Genomic DNA, 15,621 nt, shown 5'->3' on the forward strand with positions numbered 1-15,621 from the left:
TCCGCCCACACCAATGATTGGCAGCTTTCGGAGGTACACTGTGCATAGGCCGAAAGCTACCAATCAGTCTTGGGGGCGGAGCTACACAACAGTTGACAAAGAGGCACGAGTGATAATCTCCTGCTGATAAAACACTGATTTCATTGAAAAAACAACACACTGACTAGTAAGTGAGACATCACTGGAATCAGGGTCTCTGCCTCTACATCATGGTGCTCTCAGATTACATAGTAAAACCTGCTGACAGATTCTCTTTAACTCATATCAAAATCGGACATGAATTCCTGATATTTTTTCTCAGACACACAGTCAATGAAAAATCATGGACACGTGAGCAGCTCCTATAATGAGTACAGGTACTAACTGTGAAAAACATGGATTGAAGAAGTACGTGAAAAACAGACATATGAATGAAGCTTAATTCTCAATTTACTTCTTCTCAATTGATTTCTTTAAATTTGACTAAAAAGCCATAAAAGTTATAAAAGAATATAGTCTATTATGTTAAAGAAAAAAAAAACGAAGCAGCTCATGGTGGAGTATGGTGAAGGGACAAATAGAATAAAGAAAACATATTGTTACACATCTGTCGTAACTGGATGTTGTTACCTGTTTGATTTGTTACCATAGCAGCAAAGTAATGTGCTTTTAATCTGAAATAATTGTTTATACACACTTATCTTTAGAAAATTTATTCACATTTGTTTAACTTTTGCATTTACGTCAGTAAAGTTTCTCAGTGTTGGGGGCAGCGATCATACACTGCTCAAAATAAAGGGAACACTTAAACAACAGAATATAACTCCAATGATATCAAACTTCTGTGAAATCAAACTGTCCACTTAGGAAGCAACACTGATTGACAATCAATTTCACATGCTGTTGTGCAAATGGAATAGACAATAGATGGAAATTATTGGCAATTATCAAGACACCCTCAATAAAGGAGTGGTTCTGCCGGTGGGGACCACAGACCACATCTCAGTACCAATGCTTTCTGGCTGATGTTTTGGTCACTTTTGAATGTTGGTTGTGCTTTCACACTCGTGGTAGCATGAGACAGACTCTAAAACCCACAGAAGTTGCTCAGGTAGTGCAGCTCATCCAGGATGGCACATCAATGCGAGCTGTGGCAAGAAGGTTTGCTGTGTCTGTCAGCGTAGTGTCCAGAGGCTGGAGGCGCTACCAGGAGACAGGCCAGTACACCAGGAGACATGGAAGGGGCTGTAGGAGGGCAACAACCCAGCAGCAGGACCGCTACCTCCGCCTTTGTGCAAGGAGGAACAGGAGGAGCACTGCCAGAGCCCTGCAAAATGACCTCCAGCAGGCCATTAATGTGCATGTGTCTGCACAAACAGTTAGAAACCGACTCCATGAGGGTGGTATGAGGGCCTGACGTCCAGAGATGGGGGTTGTGCTCACAGCCCAATACCGCGCAGGACGCTTGGCATTTGCCACAGACCACCATGATTGGCAAAGTCGCCACTGGCACCCTGTGCTCTTCACAGATGAAAGCAGGTTTACACTGAGCACATGTGACAGACGTGACAGAGTCTGGAGCCGCCGTGCAACATCCTTCAGCATGACCGGTTTGGCAGTGGGTCAGTAATGGTGTGGGGTGGCATTTCTTTGGAGGGCCGCACAGCCCTCCATGTGCTCACCAGAGGTAGCCTGACTGCCATTAGGTACTGAGATGAGATCCTCTGACCCCTTGTGAGAGCATATGCTGGTGCGGTTCACCCTGGGTTCCTCCTAATGCAGGACAATGCCAGACCTCATGTGGTTGGAGTATGTCAGCAGTTCCTGCAAGATGAAGGCATTGAAGCTATGGACTGGCCCGCCCGTTCCCCAGACCTGAATCCGATTGAGCACATCTGGGACATCATGTCTCGCTCCATCCATCAACGTTTCACCACAGACTGTCCAGGAGTTGGCGGATGTTTTAGTCCAGGTCTGGAGGAAATCCCACAGGAGATCATCAACAACCTCATCAGGAGCATGCCCAGGCATTGTAGGGAGGTCATACAGGCACGTGGAGGCCACACACAATACTGAGCCTTATTTTGACTTGTTTTAAGGACATTACATCAAAGTTGGATCAGCCTGTAGTGTGTTTTTCCACTTTAATTTTGGGGGTGACTCCAAATCCAGGCCTCCATTGGTTAATAAATTTGATTTCCATTGATGATTTTTGTGTCATTTTGTTGTCAGTACATTCAACTTTGTACAGAGCGAAGTATTCAATGAGAATATTTCATTTATTCAGATCTAGGATGTGTTATTTGAGTGTTCCCTTTATTTTTTTGAGCAGTGTACTTTTATCCCTGTATAACATCACTTTACTGAATGCATACAAGACACATATAGGAAGTTTAACACAAAAAATAGTAGTTTACTCTTTTGTACTTTAATCTTGGCCTCCAACAACAAACAAAAATAGTTGGTGGTGGCCAAAGTTGGGTTTACAAAATTCCTTTGTGTTAGAAGGGGGAGTCGTGTGGAAGTCTTATCCATGGAGATGCCTCAATACAGTTCATGGGCAGTTGATTTTTTAAATCGGGAACTAGGAAAAGATATGGCTGCAATGGGTATAGCTAGAGTGTAGGCCCAGTCAGGCAGGGGGTTTGGAGGAAGGATGCCAGCAAAGGTTTATTAGGTAGTTTTGCACGTCCACAAAATAAAGTTACAGGACGTGGGGTTATATGGCCAAGATCACATAGGTTGGGACTCAGCTTAGGATTGTGGAAACGGCTGTGGAAAAGATAAGGGTACCTTAAAAGAAGAGGAGGAACCGTGGATCATCGTTTTCCCTGTGGATTCAGGACCAGTGAATGACCTGCCCACCCGGCCTTATGTTATTTTCTTTGTTTAGCTAACATAAAATTCTGGAGGTGGTGTGTTGGTTTTAGACTATTTTTATAGTTATATCAAAGCAGCTGGAGGTGAGGAGGTCAGGGTTGGCCTTGGTTAATGGAATAAGGTCACATCGGAGATATGTTGAGTCAACACTGTTGACCCATCATTATGTTATGGTTTAGTTCCTGCTGGGATTGTTCCTGGGGAACAGGTTAACAAATTGTAGAGGGGAGAGCACCATGATATTAGTCAACCACAAGTGCGACTGAGGAGTATTTATCCTGGTGCTGTCCAGGGCTGTTAGGCCAACCAGGATCTCCTCAGAGAAGAAACTTGATATATGTTATAATCAATAAAGGTTACTGTGGCCATATATTTCCTCGTCACTCATATATGTCTTATTTGTTAATGCCGTAGATACTTTACAGTACCCTAGTCAAGAGTTTTCACTCTTGATGGCTTTTACTACAAAATATAGCTGATCACTGGGGGTTTGCACTGTAGGTCACCCTGTAATAAGTTTATCATTAAGGGGATACTGAAAGCAACAAGGCAACCCCTTTAAGGAGTTTCTTGTTCAAGTAAGGGTAAGACCAACATCAATTGATTGTTGGTTGTAGTCTTTCATCTTGCAGTCATCAAATGAGTAACATGGAAGGCATTACCACCAGAAAAAAATTCAGCTGCCAGACTGAAAGTTATTCCACTGAATCCTCCTACATTTGCTCCAGGGCAAAGTATAGCAATTAGTGTTGAGCGAGTATGTATCATAAACCCTTTCCGGGTACTCACCAAGCATTTTGGCATACTTGGCGTTTCATTCACTGTCACCGTGCCTGCTAGTGTCAGGGCTGATAGACAGCTGTGACACATGCAGAGATTTCCTGTCTGACAGGCAGTCTCTGCATGTGTCACAGCTGTCTAACAGGCGTGACACTTGTAGGTGCAGCGACAGTGAATGAAACGTCGAGCACGCCAAAATACTCGGCAAGCACCCGAGCATGCTCACCGAAAGAGTTAATGATACATACTCACTCAACACTAATAGCAATGTTAAAAACCATCCACGCTGTCACATACTGCCGCCAGAGCTGTGTTTTCTAGCGTTTGCCATATAAAACTAATCCAGTAATGATTTAAAAGATGTTCGGGAACCTGGTCCAGCGGCCATGTACATAGGTCCAAGACCAGAGCCTTGTGAACCTCCTCCCACATGCCGGAATCTCTGACATCGCATCTGATTAGTATGCTTGGAATGACATCATGCACCAACAACTCAAGCATGAGCAGTGTGCATGCACAAGTCTCTCCCTTTTGTGAGGAGCTACCTCTCCAATATGCTCCAGATGTTATTCAGTTAATTTTCCAAAAAAGGAGAATTCTTGGACATATGATGTGCATTCCTGTATTGGTGCATTGCAGAATTCTATTTTCTATGGGAAATGTGGTCACTTACATAAGCCCACAACAAGGAGAGTCCGGCGCATGCACACTGCTCATGCACAATATTTCAGAGTCTGTTAGAACGGTGGAGCTATCAATGAAAGCCAAAGAGGAGACATTACGTATAGTTTTGTTAGGCATTCTGGAATACTTGCCAGATCTATTGCATGGTAAATCAATAATCAAAGATACTGTTCTCTACAAATGTATCTTCAGCCAAACATATATGCTTGAACATGGGTTAGTAAACTACTTGATATTAAAAAATGAATGTCTAAATCATCAAATATTAGGAAATCTATGAGTAAAACATAATCAACTGGACAGGGACTGAGGACATTGGCATGTGAGTGGCAAGTCTCTCAGGGATAATATTGCCTTACCAAATGAGCATGTCTTACCACTGTTTTCTATGCATCTGATGAATGAGAGGTATTTGGTTTAGGTTATAATCAGGGTCGGACTGGCCAACTGGAGAACAGGTGAATCCTCAGGTAGGCCACCACAATCTTACATAAGCAGTATTTGGCACAATACACTTGATTCACTATGTACAAAGGCAGCATCTTATTCATTTAACAATCTACAAAGTTCATTATTATAAATTTGTAAATTATGATAATGCCACATTTGTTTGTAGATAAACTCTGGGCCCCTAAAGTTTATGTTACTGGTGAGCCCTTGGCACGCCAGAAGAACTTTAGTTATAATTTTCTTAAACTCACCTCCAAGCACGGCAGAAAGCAGAATATGAGTGCCATACTTCTTTATCAAGTTCTCTGTGATTTGCGCCGAGCTTGGTCTCCTCCCCAACTGACGGATGTTCCGGACAAACTCTGGAGCTAGTGTTAGATTAGGAAATTCCTTACTCTCCAGTGCCATGTTCTTCACTTTCCAACGACCAAACTCCCTGGGAAGAATATTCAAGAGTAAATGCATCGAATAAAAAGAAATTACATTTCATTCACTCAACATAAAGCTGATTGCTCTTCCTATTTGCATTATCTAACAGATGGAAGAGCCATACCATTTCCCAGTAGTAGACACTGATGGAGCAGTGCCTCTAATGGACCATTATTACTGAGCACTTTAATGTGTTTTTAAACCAATTTTCCAACTAATATGCATTTTCTTATTAACCTAAAATGTAGCTACAATTGCGTTCACTCATATCATAAGGCAGCATAGACTTCACATACGAGCACTCACCCGCAATTAGACACAGCAAGAAAGTTCTCGATGAAGTACCATGATGACCAAGATGGAAAATCAAAGTATGTAGTAAGAAAAATGATAAGTGTTGGATCGTGTTTTATGATCTACTATGGTCATGAGATGCTGCAAAAAAGTGTTGTAGGAACTAGTGTTGAGCCACCCCCGTAGTGTTCGAGTTCGGTTCGGTTCGTCGAACACCCGTGTGTTCGCCGAACTGTTCGTCGAACACCTTCGAACACCGTTAAAACCAATGGCAGGCAAACAAAAACACATAGAAACACATAGAAAACACCTTCAAAGGTGTCCAAAAGCTGACAAACTGCTCAGAAGACACAACTAACACATGGAAAAGTGACAAGTACATATAGTCATGCGAAAAGAAAAGAGGTGGAGGAGTAAAAGGAGGGGGAGACACAGATATAGGCATGCCATGCCCTTCTAAAATCCAAAAAGTGAGAAGCCGACACGCTCAGTCCGCTCCTGCCCGTGCCACCTCCGTGTCGCCGGGTTTGTGCCAGAGCCGAGGTGAACCCTGACGGCCAGCCCCCCTCTCCCAATACTGGTGCCTGTCCGCTGGTGGGTCGAGCGAGCCCCCCTGTGGTGGAGGCAGCTCTAAGCTTTTTAATTTAAATTGTCTCTCTAATTTGAATAAATACACTTTAAATCCATTTACAAGGATCTATTGGAGGGCAAGTCTCATGCCAGCAGCCGCGTAATTCCAGCTCCAGTAGCGTCCACTAAAGCTGCTGCAGTTAAAAAGCTTTTATAAGGATCGAGCTCGGCTGTCCACCGCAAGGCATCCTACTGCCAGTCCGAGCCCCTATGCCTTGGGGTGCCTCCTGATGCTCTTCACTGAGTATCCCGTGGTCCCGAAGCATTTCCTTTGAAAAAATGAAGTGTCCAAACTACAGGTGGTGTAGCTTGCTTAACAGCCGGGATAATCCGCTGACTAGCAGACCCTGCTACTAGGCACAAAGTATTTCCTGGGCTAGATGCAGTTAAAAATTTGTAATTAGATACTCTCGTTGGACGCTGAGAAAGCATTCCATAGAGTCTCCTGGCACGCCATATATGATTCTCTTAAAAAGCTTGGGGTAGGGGTCTAGGGGACCCTTTTATAGCCAAAATCACGGCCCTGTATCGCAATACGTCACCTAGGCTGAAGATAAATGGAACTGTAGCACCCTGAGGGCTCAGTTGCTACAGAGGTATTGCACCTCACCCAGAGGTGTGATATCTCACTCTCAGGTAAGGATGTAGTGTGGATCAGGACCCGACACCTGCATGCATTACACCACATTGCCGTGGGGCAGGGCGACCAATATGCCCCTGAGATGGGCACGACAGTCCCTGTCCCTGGCTGGAGTAGGGGGAGGGAACACTGAGGAAGGGGAACCCTGTAGTGCAGGTGCAGGGAGGAAGCAGTTCCTGGGTGCATTGAGAAGGGAGTATAAAAGGTGGGCGCCATCTTAGTTCAGTGCAGAGAAGTCTGAGCAGAAGTGGCAGGGAGCAGGGGCTCTGCATGAGCTCTGCTCCGGAGGCGGGCCTAGTAACAGAGGCCCAGGCCTGGAAGAGGGAGAAGGAAGGAAGAGGAGCGGAGAAGGCTCCAGGAACGAGGAACGAAGGGATCTCAGGGGTGCGGACGGGCGAGTCGCCACCGCACGCCCGAATCCACCTGCGTGGAGGGGTCAGGCCAAAGGGGGAGACCGGTCCCCGAACTAGTGGAGGCAGGAAACGACCCTCAGCTAGAAACCGGAGGCTCTGACATTTTATGTGGCGCAGCCCCTCGCTACACCCGCTAGGAAGGCACCACATAGGGTCAGGGAAACTGGCGCCAAGTTTACCAAGAGGAGGCCCGAGGCAGCCGGACAGAAGGGTTGGTAAGAAAGGCCAGACAAAGGACACACAAAGGGGGTCCTGTGAAGCACTCCAAAGTTATCTGGGAGTTGTCTGAGCCCCTCACCTGGTGAGCACAGTACGGCGTGGGCAGCCGTTACCTGCAGACGTGGTCTGGATAATAAGAACTGTGAGTAAAGGCCCTGGACTGCATCACTGACTCCGTGTCATTACTGCTGCTGCCCTGCACCATCACCCCCATCCTCCGCATACACTGCCCTGAGGCTATACTCCTCCCGTGGGGAGTTATGCTACGCTCTGCTGCACCCACAACACCAGCCTCAGCGGTCTGCCCTGGAGCGGCGGTTCACTCTGACCGCAATCCACGGGTGGAGTAGTCGGACATTTAAACATCAAAACCACATAAATAGTTCCGCCACTGGTTTGACCGCCCTGAGCCACGGAACCGGGTTGCCGCCACGGAGACTACAACCACCAGCATCCACCAAAAAGGGTCCGGCTCTGGGTGTCCCAAGGCCCAGGGGGCGCGTCAGAACATTTTCATCACCTTTCACAATCACCAATGGGACAAGGCAGGGATGTTCTCTGTCCCCTCTCTTATACATCCTAGTGACGGAGCACCTGCTCTCATCAATTCGCCATAACCCCAATATTAGGTGGATTGAGGTGGGAGGCACCGAGTACAAGTGCTCTCTATTTGCTGATGATGTCCTAGTATATATCACTCAATCACATATATCCATCCATGCTGTTATGGCTGAAATAGATCACTTTGTTACATGGTCAAATTTTAAAATCAATGCAGCGAAGTCTGAGGCCCTCAATGTCTCCCTCCCCAAATCCATATAGGATTCCATCCAGTCCAACTTTCCCTTTGCCTGGCCCTCACAGGGTATCAAATACTTAGGAATTCCTATTCATAGAGACCTCTCCCATCTATGTTATCTTAATTTTGGGCCCTTTAATGAACAACTCCATACAGACCACGGTTGGCAAGTTAGAACTGTAAGATTCACTACGTGAACCACTGGTGTTTTGTGGAAAAGCACATGTACACTATGTTCCAAATTATTATGCAAAAAGTGTTTAGGAGTGATAAGGGAAGAATTTGTTTGTTTGTCAGTTAAACTCATTGATGGTGATGTGTGTCAGGGCTCTTTATATCACTGTAAGCAATTGCAGACACCTGTGCTAATTAGTTTGGCAGGTGTGTCCAATGAAAGGCAAGACTACTTAAGAAGGCTGTCTCACATTATTAAGCAGCCTACATTTTCTGCCAAAATGGGAAAGAAAAAGGATGTGTCGGCTGCTGAGAAGCAACAAATTGTGGAGTGTTTAGGTCAAGGCATGACTACAATCAACATTGTGCGATGATCAGGATGAAGTGTCTTGGCAATCAAGAAGTATGTAGCTGATTCACAGTACACACGTGTGCGTGCTGATAAGGGCAAATTGAGGACTCTTTCCTACATGCAATTACGTCAGGTTGAAAGAGCAGTGGCAAAAAAGCCTTGCCATAGCAGCAGACAAGTTTTTGAAGCTGCTTGTGCCTCCAACGTCCCCCGAACAACAAGATGCAGGGTCCTTCAGAGGTTTGCAGCTGTGCATACGCCATCCTGTCGACCTCCTCTATCCACTTCACACAAGCAGAAACGGCTCCAGTGGGCCAAACATTACATGAAGACTGATTTCAAAACTGTTTTGTTCACGGAAGAGTGCCGTGCAGCGCTCGATGGTCCAGATGGATGGAGTGGAGGATGGCTGGTTGATGGACACCCCAAGCAAACACGGCTACAGCGCCAACAAGGAGGAGGTGGAGTAATGTTTTGGGCTGGAATCATGGGGAGAGAGATTGTCGGCCCCTTTAGGATCCCTGAAGGCGCTAAAGATGAACTCCATAATGTATGTGGATTTTCTCAAACAGCACTTCCTGCCATGGTTCAAGAAGAAGAACCGTGTATTTCACAGCAAGATCATTTTTCTGCATGATAATGCACCATCTCATGCTGCACATAAAACATCTGCATCTCTGGCTGATATGGGCATAAAAGGGGACAAACTTATGGTGTGACCCCCATGCTCCCCTGACCTCTACCCCATTCAGAACCTTTGGAGCATCATTAAAAGGAGTGTCTATGATGGCGGGAGGCAGTTCACATCTAAGCAACAGCTCTGGGAGGGTATTCTGTCCTCATGCAAAACAATTGAAGCAGAAACCATCCAAAACCTGACAAATTCAATGGATGAGAGAGTTCAGAAGCTCCTTTCGAACAAGGGGTCCTATGTGAAAATGTAACATCACCTAGAATAAAGTTTTGAGTTGAAAACTGTTTGATTTCAGTTTCTAACAACCTGCTAATGCTTATAATTTCAAAAATGACCATTTTTTTGGTCTTTATTAAAATGAAAAGGTTGATCGAAAAGTTTGGGGGATCTAAGAGTGTGGCAACAAAGTAGTCATGATTACTTCGAATTCTGACAATATGAGGGTCATGCTGCAGGTAGTGCAGCAAGAAGGCACTTATGTGTCTTGCGCATCTCGGAGCCCCAAAATTATATTCCGGGCTAGATGCAGCTAAAAATTATTATTAATTTTAAATCTGGTGAAGCTTTAGTATAGATGGCCTAATAGGATCAGTGCTGCACACTGCTACAAAGCCCAAATTATTTTCCAGTCAAGATACAGATAAACATGATTAGTAATTTTAAATCTGGTGGAGCTTATTATAGATGGCCTAATAGAATCAGTGCTGCACACTGCTACAAAGCCCAAATTATTTTCCAGCCAAGATACAGATAAACATGATTAGTAATTTGAAAGCTTAAAACGGTTGGTAGGGTGATTTTAACCAATCATCAAGCTTTTACTCTCCCCAGGATGACACAGGGGTAGAAAAGTCGTTTCGGATCCATGATTTGTTCATCTTTATGAACGTGAGTCTGTCTACATTATCAGTGGAGAGCCGCGTGCGCTTATCTGTCAGCACACCACCAGCAGCGCTGAACACGTTCAGACAGAACGCTGGCTGCGGGGCATGACAAGATCTCCAAGGCGTAAGTGGCTAGCTCCGGCCATTTATCCAGATTGGAAGCCCAAAAAGAGCAAGGGTCCAGTGACACAGTCGTGGCTTCAATGTTTACTTGGAGATACTCCTGTACCATCGTCTCTAGGCGTTGACTATGTGTCAGACTTCTTGTCTCCTGTGGCCTTGCAAAGGATGGGCTAAAAAAGTGGTGAAATGATTCCGCAAAATTGATGTTACCAGCAGATACTGTGGTTCTGTTACGGTTTGAGTGCTGAACACTTGACGGTCCCACGGTTGGCAAGTTGGAACTGTGAGATTCACTACGTGCACCACTGGTATTTTGTGGAAAAGCACATGTAAGATTCTGCAACAGTCTCTGCTGATACTCCTGCATGCGTGCATCCCTTTCTATGGCAGGAATAATTTCTGCAAATTTACTTTTGTACCGGGGATCTAACAGTGTGGCAACCCAGTAGTCAGGATTATTTCTAATTCTCACAATTCGAGGGTCATGTTGCAGGTAGTGCAGCAAGAAGGGACTCATGTGTGTTGCGCATCCAGGAGCACCAAGTCCCTGTTGTGTTGGTGGCGAGGTAACAATCATGCTTCCTTCCTCTGTCCTCTCCCCCCAACCTCGCACAACAGAAATGTGATCAAGGTCTCCCTCATCTGATGAGTCTTCCATCAGTTCGTCCTCCACTTCTTCCTGGGCTCCTGCACCTTCCTCACTAGTTTGGCTGCTACCATGCGCCCTGGTAAAACCATCTCCCCCACTCTCACATGCCTGCCGCCTTGGTGCTGCCGACCGTCTGGACCTTGCAGATGTTAGCCCTTCCGCATACAACTCCTCCTCCTCTACTTCCTCCACCTCCTCTTGTGCCACCACCTGACTCCGAATTCTGTTTAACATGTGCTCCAGCATGTAAATCACCGGAATAGTCATGCTGATAATGGCATCGTCAGCACTAAACATCTTCGTCGCCATTTCAAAACTGTGCAGAAGGGTGCATAGGTCCCTGATCTGAGATCACTCCTCCAGCGTGATTTGCCCCACCTCTGGATCTCGTTGGCCCAGGCTATACGTCAGAACGTATTGCACCAGGGCTTGTCGGTGCTGCCACAGTCGCTGCAACATGTGCAGAGTTGAATTCCACCGGGTAGGCACATCGCATTTTAGCCGGTGAAGTGGCAGGCCCAACGACTTCTGTAGAGATGTAAGTCGCTGAGCTGCGGGATGCGAACGGCGAAAGTGAGCACACAGCGACCGTGCCCTCTGCAGAAGGCCATCTAGTCTGGGATAGTGGACTAAAAATTGCTGGACAACCAGGTTCAACACGTGAGCCATACAAGGCACGTGTGTGACATTGCCCCGGTGAAGGGCCGCACCAAGGTTTGCATCATTGTCGCACACGGCCTTCCCTGGTTTCAGGTCCAGTGGAGACAACCATTCATGAAATTGGTTCTCCAGAGCTGACCACAACTCCTCAGCTGTGTGACTCACATTTCCCAAACATTTCAATGTAAAAACCGCCTGATGACGTTGAGCCCTACTGCCAGCATAGTAAGGAGGTGTGCAGGATCCCTTCTGCGCAGTTAGAAAGCTTGTGGCATGACCAGACAGGCTTTGGGTGCAGGTGGAAGACCGAGAGGAGGTTGAGGAGGCAGAAGCAGTGGAGGAACTTTGACATAAAGAGGATTGACGCACAACTCGTGGGGACGGCAAGACTTGGACAGCAGCCCCTTGTCCTGCTGTCACCATAGATACCCAGTGCCCAGTCAGCGACATGTAACGCCCCTGTCCATGCCTACTCGTCCAAGTGTCTGTGGTGAAATGCACCCTGTCACAAACAGAGTTTCTCAAAGAAGCGGTGATGTTGTGTGCGACATGCTGGTGGAGCGCAGGCACACCTTTCTTTGAGAAGTAGTGCCGACTGGGCATCTGGTACTGGGGCACTGCGACGGACATAAGGTCTCGAAAATCCTCTGTGTCCACCAGGCGGAAAGGCAGCATTTCTGTAGCCAAGAACTTGCAGATGGTGAAATTCAACCTCTTAGCTTTCTCATGGCTAGGAGGAAATGGTCTTTTACTTGTCCACATCTGAGGGACCGAGGGCTGGCTATTGTGCTTAGACGGGGTTGATAAGGGTGTCCCCGGCAAACTGCTGGTCTGTGAGGAAGATGCAGGCGGACATGTTAGGTTGCCTTGATCCAAAGGTGGTGCTATCGATGTCGGACAGCGCTCAACACCAGCTGGTGTTACCACCTCCAAAGAAAATGATGACCTGCCAATCACGCTGGCTGTTGCGGGTAAAGAGGTGGCAGGTCTGCGCCCCAAAACAGGTGTGACTGCTGTCCCCCCAGTCACAGAGGATGAAGAGGCCGCGGATGCACAAGATATGGCAGACGGTGGTTGGCCCGGCCGGCTAGGCCGCATTGTAGCACACTGAGCTTCCCACTGCAACTTATGCTTCATGTCCATGTGCCGGTTCATGCATGAAGTACTCAAACTATGTATTTTTTGGCCTCTACTTAGCTTTTGCTGACAAATGTTACAGATAACACGAGTTGGGTCATCTTTATCGATCTGAAAAAATGCCCAGGCTATGCAAGGCTTAGCACCCATGCGACCTGAAGAGCCACCACGACTTGTGGTGAGAGGCAGAGTTGTGTTTGAGGATGCAGTTGTTGACGTGCTTCCAGTACTACGTCTCTGTCCAGGAAGGCGCAACCTGACCTCGTCGTCACTAGCATCTTCCTCCACCTCCTCTGCTGACCTCATCTCTTGGCTGACTGTGGGTTGACAGTAAGTGGGATCTCCAACCTCATCATCATCACCCTGTGCGTTATCACACCCGTCGTCCTCAGAGCCAACCTGTTCCTGCCCTGACAAAAAACTAAAGTTGTCGCTCCAATCAGGTATTTGAGTCTTATCATCGTCTTCCTCATTGTCTCCACCAACAGGAGTTACAGTTTGGGAATGAGGGTCTACATTATGGTCAGAACCTTCTGCGTCTGGTCCTGGATCCGACTCATAAAGATTCTGGGCATCAGTGCAGATCATTTCCTCGTCTGGATTCACAGAAGCGCTGGAGTCGACCTCTGATTCCCAGGCTATAGTATGAGTAAACAGCTCTGCAGACTCAACCATCTGTTCTACCTCATACTCAGACGGGCAGCTGGAGATTTGGGAGCTGTGAGGAAGCAAGTGCGATTGGGGTGACACCTTTGAGGACTGAAGTATTTGTGATGTTGAAGTTGATGTGGATTAGAGCCCACTTAAAGGAGCACTTGATATCCGTTGAAGCACCTGCTGTTTTTGTGCCTCATCTGGAATTTGTAGCGATTGGCGTGGCCGTAAGAAAGGGATCTTATCACATTGTCCGCTAAAAGAAGTAGACATTTTAGTTTGGCTGGAAGAGGGTCTTTCTTCTGCAGATGTTACTGTTGCTTTAACACCTACCCCACGGACACAACCTTTTTTCCCCTTCCCAACACGCCTATTCCCCTTTCCACCAGCAGCAGGCCTTTTTCCACTCATTTTGGTGGTTAACTAATTAACAACTCTGGAGTTGTTTGCACAAAAAAACAATGGATGGGAACCGAGCAGAGCTGAGTGGCCAAACTGTGGTATTAGGCCAAAACTATTGGCTGGGTTAGATGCAGAAAAAAATTATATTCAATTTGCAACCTGATGGAGGTCAGTATAGATGGACTAATAGAGAAAGTCCCACACACCGCTAGAAGCCCAACTATTTTTTCAGAGCTAGATGCAGAAAAAAATTATATTCAAATTGCAACCTGCTGGAGGTCAGTATAGAAGGACTAATAGAACAAGTCCCACACACTGCTAGAAGCCCAAATATTTTTTCAGAGCTAAATGAAGAAAAAAATTATTTTTAATTTGCAACCTGATGGAGGTCAGTATAGATGGACTAATAGAGAAAGTCCCACACACTGCTAGAAGGCCAAATATTTTTTCAGAGGTAGATGCAGAAAAAAATATATTCAGTTTGCAACCTGATGGAGGTCTGTATAGATGGATTAATAGAACAAGTCCCACACACAGCTAGAAGCCCAATATTTTTTCAGAGGTAGATGCAGAAAAAAATATATTCAGTTTGCAACCTGATGGAGGTCAGTATAGATGGACTAATACAACAAGTCCCACACACAGCTAGAAGCCCAATATTTTTTCAGAGGTAGATGCAGAAAAAAATATATTCAGTTTGCAACCTGATGGAGGTCTGTATAGATGGATTAATAGAACAAGTCCCACACACAGCTAGAAGCCCAATATTTTTTCAGAGGTAGATGCAGAAAAAAATATATTCAGTTTGCAACCTGATGGAGGTCAGTATAGATGGACTAATACAACAAGTCCCACACACAGCTAGAAGCCCAATATTTTTTCAGAGGTAGATGCAGAAAAAAATATATTCAGTTTGCAACCTGATGGAGGTCTGTATAGATGGATTAATAGAACAAGTCCCACACACAGCTAGAAGCCCAATATTTTTTCAGAGGTAGATGCAGAAAAAAATATATTCAGTTTGCAACCTGATGGAGGTCAGTATAAATGGACTAATACAACAAGTCCCACACACAGCTAGAAGCCCAATATTTTTTCAGAGGTAGATGCAGAAAAAAATATATTCAGTTTGCAACCTGATGGAGGTCAGTATAGATGGACTAATACAACAAGTCCCACACACAGCTAGAAGCCCAATATTTTTTCAGAGGTAGATGCAGAAAAAAATATATTCAGTTTGCAACCTGATGGAGGTCTGTATAGATGGATTAATAGAACAAGTCCCACACACAGCTAGAAGCCCAATATTTTTTCAGAGGTAGATGCAGAAAAAAATATATTCAGTTTGCAACCTGATGGAGGTCAGTATAGATGGACTAATACAACAAGTCCCACACACAGCTAGAAGCCCAATATTTTTTCAGAGGTAGATGCAGAAAAAAATATATTCAGTTTGCAACCTGATTGAGGTCTGTATAGATGGATTAATAGAACAAGTCCCACACACAGCTAGAAGCCCAATATTTTTTCAGAGGTAGATGCAGAAAAAAATATATTCAGTTTGCAACCTGATGGAGGTCTGTATAGATGGATTAATAGAACAAGTCCCACACACAGCTAGAAGCCCAATATTTTTTCAGAAGTAGATGAAGAAAAAAATATATGCAGTTTGCAACCTGATGGAGGTCAGTATAG

At 45.6% G+C, this 15,621-nt stretch overlaps 1 protein-coding gene across 1 annotated transcript in view; it reads right to left on the reverse strand.

Annotated features, from left to right (window-relative positions):
* Positions 1-15,621, reverse strand: part of BRINP2 (BMP/retinoic acid inducible neural specific 2) — a 418,902-nt gene that overhangs the window by 339,773 nt on the left and 63,508 nt on the right. The window contains exon 3 of the mRNA XM_073643360.1: positions 5,025-5,209. Within this exon, the coding sequence (XP_073499461.1) occupies positions 5,025-5,209 (185 nt within the window). The remainder of the gene's footprint in view (positions 1-5,024; positions 5,210-15,621) is intronic.

Source organism: Phyllobates terribilis, unplaced genomic scaffold, assembly GCF_046119375.1.
Source record: "Phyllobates terribilis strain yellow unplaced genomic scaffold, ASM4611937v1 Scaffold_8__6_contigs__length_399053987, whole genome shotgun sequence".
Lineage (NCBI taxonomy): Eukaryota > Metazoa > Chordata > Amphibia > Anura > Dendrobatidae > Phyllobates > Phyllobates terribilis.